Source organism: Choloepus didactylus, chromosome 11 (assembly GCF_015220235.1).
Source record: "Choloepus didactylus isolate mChoDid1 chromosome 11, mChoDid1.pri, whole genome shotgun sequence".
Classification (NCBI taxonomy): Eukaryota; Metazoa; Chordata; class Mammalia; order Pilosa; family Megalonychidae; genus Choloepus; species Choloepus didactylus.
In genome coordinates, this window is record NC_051317.1 from 70,887,315 (window position 1) to 70,904,685 (window position 17,371).

Sequence of the window (17,371 nt, forward strand, 5' to 3'; positions counted from 1 at the left end):
TCCAATCAGAGTCATCACCCACAGTTGGGTGGGGTGCATCTCCACAGAAACACTCAAAGAAATACAGTCTAATCAACACCAATATGTCTGCCCACACAAGATTACACGAAAGATAATGGTGTTTTGGGGGGCATAATACATTCAAACTGGCACAAACCCTATAAAGTTAAGCAAATGCCAAGAGGCCAAAAACAACAGAAAATTTTAAAGCATATGAAAAAAACAGACAATATGGATAACCCAAACCCAAACATCCAAATCAAAAGAACAGAGGAGACACAGTACTTGGAGCAATTAATCAAAGAACTAAAAACAAACAATGAGATCATGGCACAGGATAGAAAAGACATGAATAAGAGCATGGCACAGGATATAAAAGATGTGAAGAAGAGCCTAGAAGAGCATAAAGAAGAAATTGCAAGGGTAAATAAAAAGATAGATGATCTTCTGGAAATAAAAGAAAGTGTCGATCAAATTAAAAAGGTTCTGGATACTCATAGTACAAGACTAGAGGAAGCTGAACAACAAATCAGTGACCTGGAGTATGACAAAACGGAAAATGAAAGAACAAAAGAAAGAATGGGGGAAAAAATTGAAAAAATCAAAATTGACCTCAGGGATATGATAGTTAATATAAAATGTCCAAATATAAGACTCATTGGTGTCCCAGAAGGGGAAGAGAAGGGTAAAGGTCTAGAGAGAGTATTCAAAGAAATTTTGGGGGAAACTTCCCAAACCTTCTATACAACATAAACACATAAAGCATAAATGCCCAGCGAACTCCAAATAGAATAAATCCAAATAAACCCACTCCAAGACATATTCTGATCAGACTGTCAAATACTGAAGAGAAGGAGCAAGTTCTGAAAGCAGCAAGAGAAAAGCAGTTCACCACATACAAAGGAAACAGCATAAGACTAAGTAGTGACTACTCAGCAACCACCATGGAGGTCAGAAGGCAGTGACACTACATATTTAAAATTCTGAGAGAGAAAAATTGCCAAGCAAGAATTCTTTATCCAGCAAAGCTCTCCTTCAAATTAGAGGGAGAGCTTAAATTTTTCACAGACAAACAAATGCTGAGAGATTTTGCTAATAAAAGATCTGCCCTACATCAGATACTAAAGGGAGGCCTACTGATAGAGAAACAAAGAAAGGAGAAAGAGAGATGGAGAATGGTCCCAAAATAATAGATGAAGATGCATTTTTTAAGCCATATAGTGACCATTGAATATAAGTTTGGCTTTATTATCATCATAGTCATCGTAAGACACAACCCTATATTAAATTATTTTTAATTCCATATTTCAGAGAGGAATAAACAGACATTGCAGAATGGTGACATTATGAAGGAGAAAATATACTTGGTATCACATCCTATTCCATGCTGCCATTTCTTTCACTCTACTTCAAATGGATAACTCAGGTTTATGGTATGGCATTCTTTCTGAAACACTAGAAGTCAGAAGATGAAGATACTTGCCTCACTTTTCTGATTTACTGATTGTAAATTTGGTCATCTCACTTAACTTGTAAGAAGACTCTTAGTTTCCTAATTGATAAAACAGGAATTAGACTAAGAATATTTAAAAACTATTAAATTTAAGTCTGAAAATATAGACTTCTTTTGGAAATCCAAAGGAATATTCATATACTTTTTGAGAGCATTCAAAAATGTGTATTCTCAATTATGTTTTATTGGTTGGTGTAGATTATATGCCTTTGTCTGGAGATAGGCACGGAATATATAGAGCAAAGGCATATAGGGAGCAGTATTGGTGAAAATGTCTATTTATATAGAGAGAGACATCTGTTATTGTAGTCATTGAACCACTAAATTTAAGTGGCAATTATTAACTTCTATTTCATACACTGAAACAAAACAACATTAATTGTGGACCCAAGATTTGCTATTTATTGCATAGTTAATGGAAAATACCAAGCCATTTTAGCTTCTGAGTTCAGATAGAGGGTTTGGCAAAAAAAAAAAAAATCTATTTACTCTCTGATTCCTAAGCTTGTATAGTTTACAGTGAGAAATCCTATAAACAAAACAAAATTATCTCAATGCATTTAGTTCCTTGGTTCAGATAAAAATAATTTGAATAGCAAGGGTTATGTGTAGGCATGTTTGTAAATATACAAAGGAGGAAGAAGGGGAAGTATTGATCTGTATTCAGATTTATTCTGCAACTTATGTATGGTGAGAATAGTGCAACAATATCCTCATCTGTAAAATTTATAACATGGCCACTATTTTGTGATATAAGATAAATTGACTATAAATATCTGAAAATTAAATACTATTCTGAAACTTTAAAAAAAAAATAATAGAGGGGCATATAGGGAAAAAATATCCCTATTGCAAACTAACTACAATTAGTAGTATTTTAACGTTCTTTCATCAACAGTAACAAATGAGTCAACAATGGAGGAGGGGTAATTAGGGGTACGGGAGGATTTGAGTTTCCTTTTTTTTTTGTCTGTATTTCTTTTCTGGAGTAATTAAAATGTTCTAAAAATTGAAAAAAAATTAATTGTGGTGATGGATGCACAGCTGTATGAGGGTACCGGGGGCAATTGCTTGTACACTTTGGATATTTGGATAATTGTATGGTATGTGAACAATCTCAATAAATAAAAAATTTAAAAAAAAAAACAATTATAGCATATTGTAACTACTTATATCTCATAGCATATTGTAACTACTTACAACTCTTATCTCACCACTAGGCTGAAAGTTCTTTGAAGATCAATAGCTCTCTTCCTGTTTCCCATTCCCAGTATCTAGTACAGTGCCTGGTGTGTAGTAGGTGCTGGTTGCATGTTTGTTGAATGCATATATGAATGCAAACATATTCCCATAATAAATGAGAAGTGCTATATTTGGATGCTCTTTGATGATTTTTATACAGATGAAAATGAACAACTAAAAAGAAATGCTGTACTTATGAAAGAGAAGCTAAAATCTCATGAGCAGGTGAGTTTATGTATCTTTATATTCAATCAAGTCCTTATGGAATGTTTGTCTTCTCAAATTAGGGAGAAAAGGGTGTTTTTATAATAAATTCAGTCAGAATTTGTAGAGAATATAAATGCCAAAATCCTTAATAAATAAAAACTTCTTTGAAGAAATACAAGTTTTGAGGATCCCAGTCTTTATACAGAATATTGCATATTAATTAATCACTTGTATTACTTTTTCTTTCTAACAAAAATATATAAAGTTTTTTTTTTAATTAACAGAATTCATACTCCAATGTATACTCTATTATTAGCACTGTTGCACTTTTTCTATCATAAAATAAATGAATCTGTACTCTCTATGATTCAGGTACTCTATTGCAATTTTATTGCAACATCCAAATAAAGGGGATATTTTCTGTGGAGCAAAAGTGAATGGTCTCCCAAGGGTCACCATGCCCTCTGCCACTTTTTCTTTCCTTCTATAAGAACAATATAGTGATAGTAATTGTAGAACATATAACACTGTGCCTAGAACTGCTCGATAAATGTCAGTTCCCATCCTTCTGCCATTTGGGAGGTTTATTATGCTAATTTTTTTCTCATCTCCCAAGACCCAATATGTCAAACTCTGGCAGACCTAAGATCTCCAAATCCAACAGTTGGATCTATATCAGGCTTAGAGCTTTAACTTGAGAGATCACCTCTAAATTCAGACTGGTTCCTTATTTTGAAGAACTTCTGAAGAGACATAAGCTAGTTCTGGAATCCTGCCTAGGACTTCTAGAAAGTACTCAATACTAAGGAATAGCATTCTGGCTGTGCTCTTAGAAAATTGAGCTTTTCATCACCAGTTTTGAGGTGGTTTAAATTCTTGGAATATATCTCAACCTTTTTTTCCCCTTTCCTTTTTACCTTTCTTTTATTATTTTCCTATCCCTTCCATATTTTGCCTCCAGAGCTCAATGAAGCAAAAGATGTTGAAATCAGGGTATAATTGGGCAGGGGAAGAGGGTGAGAATATTTTTGCCTCCTTTCTCTTCTAAAACTTCAAGCTCTAGAATATTGTTTTGTCTAGAGTACTATAGGAATTTTCAGAGTGGTAAAGATAAAAGAAAAAACATCACAACCCAATGGCCTGAACTATTCAATTAGCCACTGTGCAAAGCAAACTAAGGATGACCTCAATCCAGTGAGAATTCTCTAGTACAAAACCTTCAGGTACATCTGAAACACATGGAGAACTACTTCCTAAGAACAAACTCAGGAGGAGCTTAATGGCCATATTTATGAAAATAGGAGAGTTTTTATGTTTGCTTTCATTTTCCAATAACAGCTATAGAAAAGCAACTTGTAAAAGAGAATCCTTAAATTTCATAAAGCAAAAATACAACCAGAGGCTATCCCTTGGAATTTAATGATTAACACATAGTCACAGGCATCAGAGTTGGTAGCAAATAGAAATTTTTAATACAGTGATAAGTACTTGAGAATTTTTCTATAATATAGTCATGTGATTCAATATGTTCCATCCTGGAATGGGAAATGGAACACAAGGAAAAGTTCCTTCTGTACCGTGTAAGTCTAATTCTCTCTTAGCTGCGCCTTCATTTGGAATATGGCTCCTGTTAGCAACCAAATTAGAATTTTCTGATTTGTTTTGGACCTAGTCTGCTAACTGAGCAAGATAAAAGTTCCCAGAATGCTATGGAGAAGAGGGCAACCAAGTATAACTTGTTGGAATTTGGTCCTCTTAGAAAAGGGAAGGAATTAAATCCCTTAAGCCCAACATAGGCTAAGGTGGGGCGAAGGGCCAGGAGCAGTTCAAGCCACTCTGTAGCCACTCACCTACAAACCTAGATACATGCATATGGAAAATGGAAATTTGTTGAGGTTCACTCTGTATCTTCTTCCCAGTTTTAATCCTAGTCACAGAGCTTAGTTAGGTTTGGTCATTCTCATTAGTTGCCTTGCAGGATAAGTAACACAAATAGGAATCCAACTATATATCTAAAACTGATATAATCTGGAGAAATGTACCTCTATTTCAGCCATCTAAGCCAGTGGATTTTTATCCTTTTTTGCCTCACCAATACCACTGAATATCTATTAAAATATAAATCCTCTACCTAGAAAAATGTTCAAAGGCTCACATACATATATATGTATAATTTTGCATACAATTTTAGGAAATCAATGTATCATTGAAAGCCCATTCATTGGTTCCAGATTAAGAAACTCTGGTCTAAATAATTCTTAGTGGCACTCCTATTCATTCAACAAATATATATCAAATGGTTATACACTACAGGTTGGAGATACAATGGAAGTAAAAACAGAGTTCCTGCTTTTAGTGTTTTCTTGACCTCTTGCCTTCTTTATTGCCTTTTTCCTGCGATCCTACTTAGCTTTTATTATTTCTGCTTTAGGCCTCTGACATTTCTCATTATTTAGGACCATGCCCATAGCAAAATTGTAAAATTCATGTCTCAACTCTCCTCTCCCTATTCTTAACATCATAAACCATTCCTATCCTTCAACAACCTAAGAAGCTAATCTCAGGCAGCTCTCCAGGACTTCTCAAACTCCAAATCCCTCTCTCTCTAGCCTGCTGCTCATACAGCTTAACCCCCTTCTTGGAATAAGGAATATTTATATAATTTTCAGAAACAGAAGTACAGCCTCATTCAAAAGGACTCATCCTACCTTATGTTTAGCTTACTGACTATGGGACAGTGCCTTCTGCTGGTTTGAAAGCATAGTTCTGACTTTTACTGGGCATATTTTAATGCTATAGCAGCATTTATTCATACAATTAAACCAAATATTTTGAGCATCCATTATATACTAAATTCTTGTGATGAGTACTGAGGATGCAAAGAGTACTTTATATGGTATCTATAAATCTTCATGGAACAGAACTTGGTCCCTTTACAAGGCTGATTATTCAAACAGTGAACAGTATCTTTCCCCTATAGGTTTATGATCACATATCAATAATTAATATAAAGTTTGAGAATTTAGCTTTTCTATTTAATAAAGAAGTTGTACACATATATTTAAATTGAAAAAAAAACAAGTATATATTTGAATCTTTAGGAATATAAGAATAATATTGCCAAATTTGTGAGTGAAATGAAAACCAAAGAGGAGGGACATAAAATAGAGATAAGGAAACTTTATCAGGACATGCAGAAAAAAGGTAAGTTTTTTATTTTTAATTTTATGAATTGTAAGATAATAAAACAATTTGGGTAAATAAATATTTTCAGTAATAGCTAGTATTCTTGAATGAATGTTGCTTTGATGCATTTTAATTTAGGTTTTTTTCTTTCCATATATTTAAGTGGTATAAATTACAAACATTTCTGAATTGGGTTCCTGGTGTTTGCACTTAATATTATTTAATGTGAAACAGTTATCCCTATAAAATTAATATAAAATATATAATCAAAATCTTTGGTATTTGTATGCTCAGCATACTGAACATAATTTTGCTAATGAAATTTTCTGCCCTCGGTAAGCAGTTCTTGTGAACCTATGGTGAGGGTTAATTGGTGTCATAATTGGTATTAAAAATTTTCTCAATAAGCCCATCTTTATGTACATCATATGCAACAATTAACTTGAAATGGATGGTAGGTTAAATGTAAAACCTGCATCTTTAAAACGTCTAGAAGGAAACATAATAGATAATCTTTGTGGCCTTGGGTTAGGCACAACTTCTTGGAAAAAAAATGAAAAGCACAATCAATAAAGGAAAAAGTTATAGATTGGACTTCATCAACATTAAAAACTTCTGTTCTTCAACACTGTTAAGAAAATGAAGAGGAAAACCATAGACTTTGAGAAAATATTTTTCAGGGTCTCAAGTTTTCCCAATCAGGGCCCTGATTTTAGCATAACGGACATACTTTGGCTGAGCACTTCAATTTCTCTGAAGTTCTTACAACTCTAATCATTACAATGTCTATTTGTTGCTCGGCTGCATCTGATCTTCCACTGTAGAAGGTAGAGCCTAAACTACCTGAGAGTTCCTCAGGCTCTCACACTTATTCTTTAACCCTTTAACTGCTTGTTAACAGCCTTCAGTTTCCCATTATCTCTCAGTAGGATGTCAATTTAATTTAACTGTAACCAGCCAACTTCAGTGTCTTTGTGGGCATTACCTTTCACCACCCAACACCATCCCCATATCCTATCTTTCAATTGAAAGCCATTCCTCTCTACCAGGGCATTTTCCCAGATTACCTCTGGTGAAAACTTCAGCAATCAGACCTTGTGTGCTAGGAGCTGTCTGTACTCCATATACCACCCAGGATGGCTTCCTCATTGTCCACAAAGTGTTAAATGAACCAATCTCACAACCCCATTTTACCTGTTTCATTATGCTAGTTTAGGTCCTCCAAGAAGGAGACACCAAGATGGGATTAAACATTCAAGAGATTCATTGCTTCTGAGGGAAAATGGGGAGGATGCTAGGGGAAGGCTGAGGAGCTATCACCCACAATGTAGGTTTAATCTCTGTGGAGGAGAGAGGAAAGGCAAGAAGTTTGGAGAGAAAATGCCAGGCTGAAGTGCTGTTGTAAGAAAGTTTAGGGAAAAGCCAATGGGGAATCATTGAGCCAAAGTCACCTGTGAAGAGTTTGCCTCTCACAGAAATTGGCCTACTTCAGTATCCCCACCTCACCCAGTTAGTGACTGGTTACAGACTGTGGAAACTTAGCCTCAACTCAAATGTAGTCATGGATTTCAGAGCACAACAGCAGGTGCCAGTGGCCAGGTAAGCCAGCTACAGTTAGAGATCTGAGAGGCTCATTTCCATGGCCACCACTTAACACTTCTTACCACATGACCCAGCAGTTGTACTCCTAGATATTTAACCAAGATAAGTGAAAACATATGTCCACACAAAGACCTGTATGTGCATGTTTATAACAGCTTTATTCATAATGGACCAAATGGAATTAAGCAAATGTCCATTAACAGGTGAAAGGTTAAACAAATTATGATACATTCATATAATGTATGTCCAATCCAGATTAGCCCCAAGACCAAAAAAAAAACAAAACAAAAAACAAAAAAAAAAAAAACTTGGCTGGCATGGAGTTACCCATGAGTTTAATTAAGAACTTACAAAACAGGAGACTATTTTTTCTGATGCCAGAGGTCAGGAGAGTGAAGTCAGCATTCTGCCATTCTGCAGAGAGAGAGGGGAGTGTGAAGCCAGGCAGGGTAGAGCTTATAAAGGTTTGTGACAATGGAGTTTCTCATAAGATTTGGTTACAATAGGATTTCTCGAGATTTGGTTACAACAAGGTGTCTGAGATTTGGTTATTAGCAGTGATTAGGGGAGGGAAGTTTGAATGCTTTCACCCTGGGGTGGGGGATGTTGCCGGGTTATGTAGGTGGCTGCTTTTATCTCAGTAATGGAGGAGGGGGCAGGGTCCTGGGCGCTGGGTCCTCATAATCCACCCCCATGCAGCAGACTACATTGCCCACAGGACAGACATTGCAGGATAAGAGACAACAGAACACTAGGGGTTCCCCATCTCATATAGAAATAACAACCCCACAAAGAGTTGCTACTGACAGTTGATAAAATCTGTGCTTATTTTCCAATATGTTGAATTTTGCCAGGCCAGCGGTGTGTTCCACACAGTCCAATTCGCAGGGGTTACCGTCTGAGAACGGCTGGTAGCACCCAAAGATGCAAGTCTGTGCAAATCCAACATTAGGTTCAATTGTGGGCATTAGTTACCACTGAGGCTTCTAGAGTGCTGTGGGTGAAAAGAAAGATGTTTATGGGGAACAATAATGGGTAATTCCTGCTGATATACCAGCTAAGTTTCCATTAGTGAACAGAAGAGTTCCTGAGGAAGGAGTGCTATGAGGGGGTTTTAGATATCATACTTCTTTTCCCCCTGCAATTGCAGGGAGACTTCTGGAGTTAAATCTATGGTTAGCTTAAAATATATTGTCACAAAGTCGTACATACAGTACCATGAGGTATGGGGGCGTCCTGGGTTAGTTATATGTGTGTGTATGTGTGTGTATATATATATATATCTTAAATTTTTCCAGCTGCACTGGCCAGGACTGCAACCAAATGACCTTATTTTCCCCAATTTCTAATGCTTGTGGTGCAGTCAAGAACAAATTAGTTTCATTACCTTGTTGTGGTTGTAATGTTGCTGATTCTTTTACTTGAATTCCAAGAATTTACATGGGTCCCAAAGTTACCAGCTCAGCAGGAGTGGGAGCGGCTGCTCAAAGTCATGAATTGAGGTTGGTGAGGACTGGATGTAACCAGAGAGTCCACTACTGCAGGGATTCTTTGTTATCTTTTAGCTGCTCTTTAAAAGCCCATTCATTCTTTCAATTAATCCCAGTGCTGTGAGGTTGTATGGCAAATGAAATGTCAGTAAGATGTCATGTTCAGTAGCCCAGGCTTGGGTTAATTGTCCAGTAAAGGGGGTCCCTGTATCACTGTCCACATGTGTGGGGACATAAAAGGAAACACTTAATTTCTGTAGGCTATGTGCTAGCTCTTCCTACCAAGAAGGCCAGTAACAGCCCAGTAGCTGTGTCTGGGTCTATAAAGGAATATCTTTCACCCTCAGGTAAGGGAAGGGGCCCAATGTAGTGTACTTGCCATCTGATGACTGGGATCTGCTCATGGCCAACGTGACTCAGTTAGTGAGGAAGCATTCTTGATTGTTGCAGCCAGCAGGAGGGGCAGGCATCCACAACATCTTTCAGCTGTTGCCTCAGGAAGGGCAACTGTAATTGCTGTGCTAGCCTTCACAGAATCTGGCTTCCTAGGTGTCCTGTTTTCCTATGTAGCCATTCAGTGGCTTTCTGTGATGTTGGCTCCAGGCTACAAACTTTTGTTAAAGCATCTGCTTCAATACTGCCAGGTAGAGAGTACAAATAATTAGTGCATCTCATGGTTCATGAACAATGACCATCCATACAGCCCTTAATTCAGCCATTGGCTGCTTTGCCTAGTTCCAGTTTGCCACCATATCAATGGCAACTACAATCCAGGTGGCAGGTTGCCCATGTGCTGATCCATCCATATACCAGGCAGACTCCTGTATACTGCCACATCCGTCAATGGTGGGCACAGAAACAGCTACCTCAGGAGGATCAGCAGGGAGGGGCAAGTGTTGTTCTTCCACATAGGAAACTGTTCCTAGAATATCATGCATTTCTGCACTTAAGGGGCTGTTGTTAAAGATATTGTGTTGCAGTAGATAGACTTCCATTTTATCAGAGTGCTCAGTGGAGCACCCCTTGAATGCAGTTTATTTGCTGTGTTTTTCATCCACCCCTGTATGGTGATGGTAGTATACAATGACACAGAGCATTTTTTAGTTAGCCCTTCAACTTGCAGCAGGGCACTATGAGCAGCACACAGTTGTTTTTCTAAGGGAGTATCCTGCAGTTCAGCGCCTTTCTAGAGCTGAGACCAAAAGCCAGTGGGCACTCACTTTGCCAGTTGCCATTACCACAAGCCCCACCCAAAGCCAATATTGGTACTGACCACATCTAATTTGCAAGGCACATTGGGGTCAACCCCCTATAAAGCCTGAGCCTGTGCATTAGACTGTTTGCTTTTTCAAAAGAAGCCTGCTGTGGATCGTCCCAGTCCTGTGTTTTTCCTTTCCAAACTAGGACATACAAAGGGTTTTAAATCTGCACTAAGTAGGATATAAATGTTCTCCAATAACCCAACAAACCAAGGAAAGTCATGAGATGTTTAGGGGTATGTGGAGTGGAGTAATTTTGTACTTTATCAACAACAACAGAAAGAATAGTCTTAGCAGTTTCAATTCTGCAAGAGAGTTACCTGTAAACATAACATCATCAAGCTAATGAAAGAGAGTGACCTCTGCCAGAGGTTTCCACATTTTAAAAAATGGAAAATAGTGGGACAATGAATATATCCTTGTGGTAGATATCCTAATCTTTCCCACTTGAAGGTGAATGCAGGCTGGCTGGAGAGATCTAAGAAGATAATAAAAAAAGTGTTAGTAGTCGAACACTGTTCCAGTTTGCTAATGCTGCCATTATACAAAATACCAGAAATGGATTATCTTTTATAAAGAAGGCCAGTTACATGCCTTCCCAGCTGAAAGAAGTGTTCAGGCACCAACAGCCTTTCTTCAGTGAAGGTATCCTCTTCTTGATGCCTTAGTTTGGACACTTTTATGGCTGTAAAACTATAAATTTGTAACCAAATAAGCCCCTTTATAAAAGCCAATCCATTTCTGATATTTTGCCTAATGGCAGCATTAACATACTGGAACAGATTTTGATACCAGAAGTGGGGTGGTGGCCAGGCTCTCCCCAATCCCCAGGGAATGTGCTCTGCCTTCTCTGAGGCCTGAGGTAGCAGCACTCTTCCTAAGCATCGAGGCAAAAGGCCTGCCCTCTGCCTCTAGGGCTAACTCACCCTTTCCATGTGCATGGGTTGCTCTGCTCTCCTTGCCAGATTTTTCTTGACTCCAGACCTCAACATCCATGGTCCTGTCTTTGAAGAATTTTTTTCTTCAATTTGTCCCTTCTCCATCCCCTCCAGTCCAGACTGACAGTAGTTCCATTTATACAGATCTCACAAAAAAATTGTTGGCTTGGCATGCAACATACAGGGGTCAAAACCATCAGAATAGGGCTTTCCACAAATACTTTCTGGATTACACCATCTCCAATCCTGGCTTGTACTGAAGTGGTGGTCAGATTCCATGTTTGGTTAAATCCTCACATGGATTGGAAGCCCAGACTTTTCCAAACCATCAATTTCTGGGTTGTTTTTTTTTTTTTTTTTTTTTTTTGTATCCAAGAGTTCAGTTCTAAATTTATCTCTTTCTTCTCACATTTTACTATAAGTTGCAAGGAGAAGTCAAGCTGCATCTTCTATATTTAGTTTCAAAATCTCTTCAGCTCATCACTTTCAAATTCTGCCTTCTGTCTGACACCAGGACTCAATTTTGCCAAATTCTCTGCCACTCTAAAACAAGGATCACCTTTCTTCCAGTTTGCAGTGACACATTCATCATTTCTGCTCAAGGCCTCATCAGAAGTATTTTTAGAGTCCATATTTCTACCAGCAGTCTCTTCAAAGAAATAAAGGCCATTTCTGTCAAGCTCCTCACAGTTCTTCCAGAATCTTCCCCTTATCCATTTTAAAAGCCGTTCTGAGATGTTTGGTATTTGCAAACTCAACAGCACCCCACTCTCGGTACCAAAATCTGTTCCCATTTTTGCAAACTCAACAGCACCCCCACTCTCGGTACCAAAATCTGTTCCCATTTGCTAATGGGAACAGTGAAGAGGATACCTTCACTGAAGAATAGCTGGTGAAAGCTGATGCTTGGAAATGCAGATAGAAGGATGTTTGTAGATGCTAAGCTAAGAGATGCTAGCCCAGAGTATGCTTGGGAGAAACTAAGAGAGGACCCCTAAACAGTTAGATGCACAGGAGCTAAAGAGGCTAAGAGAGACAAGCCCAGAGACATTTTGGAGAATGTCATTTTGAAACAGAACCAGGGAGCAAAGGAACAGCAGATGCCAGCCATGTGCCTTCCCACCTGACAGAGGTGTTCTGGATGCCATTGGCCGTTCTTCAGTGAAGGTATACTCTTGTTGATACCTTAGTTTGGACACTTTTCTGGACTTAGAACTGTAAACTTGTAACCAAATAAACCCCCTTTATAAAAGCCAGTCCATTTCTGGCATTTTGCATAACAGCAGCATTAGCAAACTGGAATATCTGCCCTTTGGGTAACTTACTCCATAACCTCACTAGTACAGGGTTTGACTGCCTATCAATATCTTCAGTTTTAGTACTGGCAGTAATTAGGTCAGCCCACATCTTTCTGCACGGCACATGGTTTGGACTGTCATGTCTTTTGGGGGCATGGCCTGTAGCCCTGCTCCATCCGCTTTTGCCTGAGGTGTTCAGATTCTCCTAGATCTGCTACTACTTGGGCAACCTTGAGCATGGGTTGCTCCACCAATGTGCTAAGAATGGGTATGTTCCAATTTGCTAATGCTGCTGTTATGCAAAATACCAGAAATAGATTGCCTTTTATAAAGGGAGCTTATTTGGTTACAAAATTGTAGTCCTAAGGCCATAAGGGTGTCCAAACAAAGTTATCAACAGTAGGGTACCTTCATTGAAGAACACCGATGGTGTCCAGAAAGCCTCTGTTAGCTCAGAAGTCATGTGGCTGGTGTCTGCTTGCTCCCAAGTTGTGTTTCAAAATGGCTATTCTCCCAGGATGTTTCTCTCTAGGTGTCTGAGAGTATTCTCTTAGGATAGCAGAAGTCTGCTTTCAATGGTCATCTCCAAAATGTCTGTCTCAGCTGCAGCTCTCCAAGCTCCTTCTGTCTGAGCTCTTTTAGTGCTCAGGTAAACTAATCAAGACCCAGGCTAAATGGACAGGGCCACACTTCCATGGAAATATTCAATCAAGAGGTCACATCCTAATCACTCATAGTCGGGTGGTTCACATCTCCATGGAAACAACCTAATCCCAATATCCCACAAGATTGGGTTAAAAGATCATGGCTTTTTCTTGGTGGACATAATATAGCCAAACTGGCACAGGGCACTAGTGTCCCATACCATTGATTTGGGGCACTTAGTAAGATTGCATTTTTTATGCCCCTGGTGAGTTTCATTATCTGGTCCCACAAAGTTAGCAGCATAAACTACATGTTTCATTCCTAGCCCTCTTAGTATATCTTGTAATTCATCAAGTATACTCCAATGGGGCGTGACTTGGGTCATGTCCCGCACATTGGGCCAAGTTTCTTTACACTGAGTCACCAACCAATTTAATAGTGACCTGGACTCAGGTCTGGTGGGTAGAGAATATATACATTGGCAGAGGGAAGGGTGAATGTAATTAGAGGCCAATTTGCTTGTTTAATATCATGAAAGCAGTATTCCCTCTGCACCAGTGTCCCACTGGCATGGCAGCCAATTTGGTAAAATTTATTTCAGTTTTTGTCTGTATTGATTCCCAATTTCCCATAACTCAGCAGCAGTGTATTCATTGTAACTGGCACATTCTGATCAGGAGGTGCTGCTAAGGCTTGGGGATAAGGGTGTTGTATTTGCTCCATTTTGATCTTTCGTTGTTCCAGAGGACAGGCATGCTTAGTTTCCTCAATTCCAAGTTCCCAGTCAGATGGGGGTTCTTCCTCCTCTGAAGAAAAATCATGGAGTCCTGCACTTTAGGATCCCAGTCAGGAGAAGTGACAGTATGCCTGACTTTCCCTTTGGGCAGCTTGTGCCCTCTCACTCTAACATACTGGCATGCTAATGTCTCTAAACTTTTATCTGTGTGACACAGCCTCTCATTTAATGCATCCTTCAGATCTGCTTGGGCTATCGGCATGTCTCTTTCTAACTTAAGTTCCCCTTCCAGGTAGTGAACCTAGACTGATTGCCATAGTCTCTTCTACAGCTGAGCGCACAGCTCCTTATAGAGGCCATGTAACAGCCGTGGCAGCCTGATGGCTCTCCCTTTTCTTATGAAATCCTAACTGTCCCTCAGCTTGTTACAGGAGAACCAACAATCCAGCTAGGCTGTTTTGGCCATCCCTATACTCCCTCAGTGGCTTTCACTCATCCAAGAGATCTACCACCCCTCCCCACATGGACGTTTCAGGATATCCCAGTATTTCCCTGGTCTGTCTCCTTTCCCAGGACTCATCATGCCCATTACATCCAGTGGTTCCTTGGTCTCCTGGCTGGCACACCAAATGTTCCAACCCAGATTAGCCCCAAGACCAAAGAGCATGCCTGGCATGGAGTTACCCATGAGTTTAATTAGGGACTTATAAAACATGAGATGATTTTTCCTGATGGCAGTGGGTCAGGAGAGTGAATTCAGCATTCCACCATTCCACAGAGAAAGAGAGAGAAGAGTGCCAATTGAGGGTGCTTATAAAGATTTGTGGCAACAGAGTTTCTCGTGAGATTTGATTGCAACAAATCTCATGAGATTTGGTTACAACAAGGTCTCCCGAGATTTGGTTACTAACTGTGATTAGGGGAGGGAAGTTTTAATGCTTTCCCCATGTCGGGGGTGAGGTGGGGGCAGGTGTGGCTGTTGCCTGGTCATGTAGTCGGCTGCTTGTGTCTCAGTATTGGAGGAGGGGATGGGCTCCCAGTCCCTGGGTCCTCACAATGGGTGATTACTCAGCAGTAAAATGGAGCAAAGTACTGAGATATGCAACACCATGATATTATCAACAACATTATGCTATTGAAAGATGCTACACCCAGGAGGCTACATGCTGTATGGTGCCATTTGTAAAATGTTCAAGAAACAGCAGAACTATAGTGACAGGAATTAGATCAGTGATTGTCAAGGTGTGAGGAAGAGATTGACTGAAATGGGGCACAAGGGCTGTTTTATGAAGTGATGGGGAAATTCTCATAATTTGACTATAGTGGTGATTAGATATGTATTTTTATCAAAATTTATCAAACTGTATACCTCAAAAGGATGGATTTTACCATATATAAATTATTCCTTGATAAACCTGAATTTAAAAATAAACCTAAGCAAGGTCAGTTATAAAATTAAAAAGGGAAATAAAGAATAGACCCAATAGTGATCCACATAATGGCATCAGATATGGACTTTACAATAACTGTGATTAATATATTCAAAGGATTAAATGATCCAATGGGGAATTTCAATGGAGAACTGAAAATTATAATAAAGAAATACATGGAAATTTGAGTGCTAAAAATCTCAGTAACTGAAAATAAAATTTTAGTGCATTGGTTTAACAGCAGATTGGATATAACTAAATATAGAGTTGGTGAGATGGAAGATAGGTCAGAAAAGATAACCAGACTGAAACAGGGAAAGGCAAGAGGAAGACATATACAGAAAAAAGTATATGAGACATTGGAGCTGGTGGAAAAGTCCATGGAAGGCTGCTGTCTGTGCATCTCGTGTTGAACTGAAGTTGCTATAGGTGAACAGAAACTGCAGTCAGAAAGGAAAACATGTGAAGTGAAGAAAAGTGAAGACAAATTGAAACCTGTATCAGTGTCACAAGCCATGACATGGTGACATACTGGAAAAGCTGGTGTCCTTTGACTAGAGCTACATGGATCACTGGCCTTTGACTCAGAGAAGCTAAAGGAGGAAATCTGGTGGGAGCCAAAGGAGCTGTGGACCCAAATGATTCTCCATACCAATAAGGTGACCCAGTGATCAGTGATGACTTGTATGAACTGTATTATTGCCTGGTAGCCTACAACTTTAAGAAAATAATAGTTGCTGATTTGGTGAACCAGAAGATCATCAACAACATGTGTGAGCTGCAACATTGTCTAGCATTATACCCTGACCTTCAGAGTGGATTAATCACTGCTTTACTTCCACCTCCCAAATTTTGTACAGATTCTTCTAGTGGGCAACTCTCAACCAGAATCATACAGGAAAGGGAATTCTGAGGAACATAGTTCTAATTTAGCCAAGTTTACACAGTACAAAACTACCAAAGACAGGAGAGGGAATAAATGGTGTTAAAGTCTTGTAAGATCTTTATAATGCCTGTAAAGTAGTAAATGCACTAATTTTATTAGATTCTAATAAATCCAGCAGGCATGTCATAATCACTAATAACTATAGGAAGAGTAAATATATATATATATATCAACCTAATGACTCTCTAGATTATAGAGGAGAAAAAAGGGAATAAAAATAGTTATTTGGCCCAAATGAAAGCAAGAAAAAAGAAAGAAAGGAATACAGACTGGAAAAACAAGCAGATAATAAGTTGATGGATTTAAACCCAAATATATTAGTAATTTCATTAAATGTTATATGTTTTAAGGCAAGAAACAGTACTAGAGATAAAGATTGTCATTTCATAATGATAAAATGTTTAATTCACCAAGATATAACAAATATCCTAAATTTAGGTGCACCAAATAACAGGGCTTCAAATATATGAAGTAATTTAAACAGCAAAATTAAACTGGTACTAATTGACATATAAAACACTATACCCATTAAATGCAGAATACACATCATTTTCATGTGCTTATATAACATTTAAGAAATTTAACCATATGTTTAACCATAAAGCAAATCTCAGTCCATTTCAAAGGTCTGAAATCCTATAGATTAGGTTATTTGACTACATTGCAATTAAGGTAAACATAGTAAAAAACAGATAACAAGAAAATCCTTAATTGTTTGGAAATTATTTTTAAATAGGCTGAGGATCAAAGGAGAAATCACAAAAGAAGTTAAAAAATATTTTGAACTGAACTATATAGAAAACATTACATATCAGCTAAAGATGTGTTTAAAAAGACATTTATAGTATTACATGTAAATTTTAGAAAAGCCCAAATGTC

The 17,371-nt window shown here is 38.3% G+C and overlaps 1 protein-coding gene across 1 annotated transcript in view; it reads left to right on the top strand.

Moving 5' to 3' along the window:
* Positions 1-17,371, top strand: part of CCDC152 (coiled-coil domain containing 152) — an 86,352-nt gene that overhangs the window by 58,982 nt on the left and 9,999 nt on the right. The window contains exons 5-6 of the mRNA XM_037799146.1: positions 2,916-2,980; positions 6,064-6,166. Coding sequence (XP_037655074.1) covers positions 2,916-2,980; positions 6,064-6,166 — 168 coding nt within the window. The remainder of the gene's footprint in view (positions 1-2,915; positions 2,981-6,063; positions 6,167-17,371) is intronic.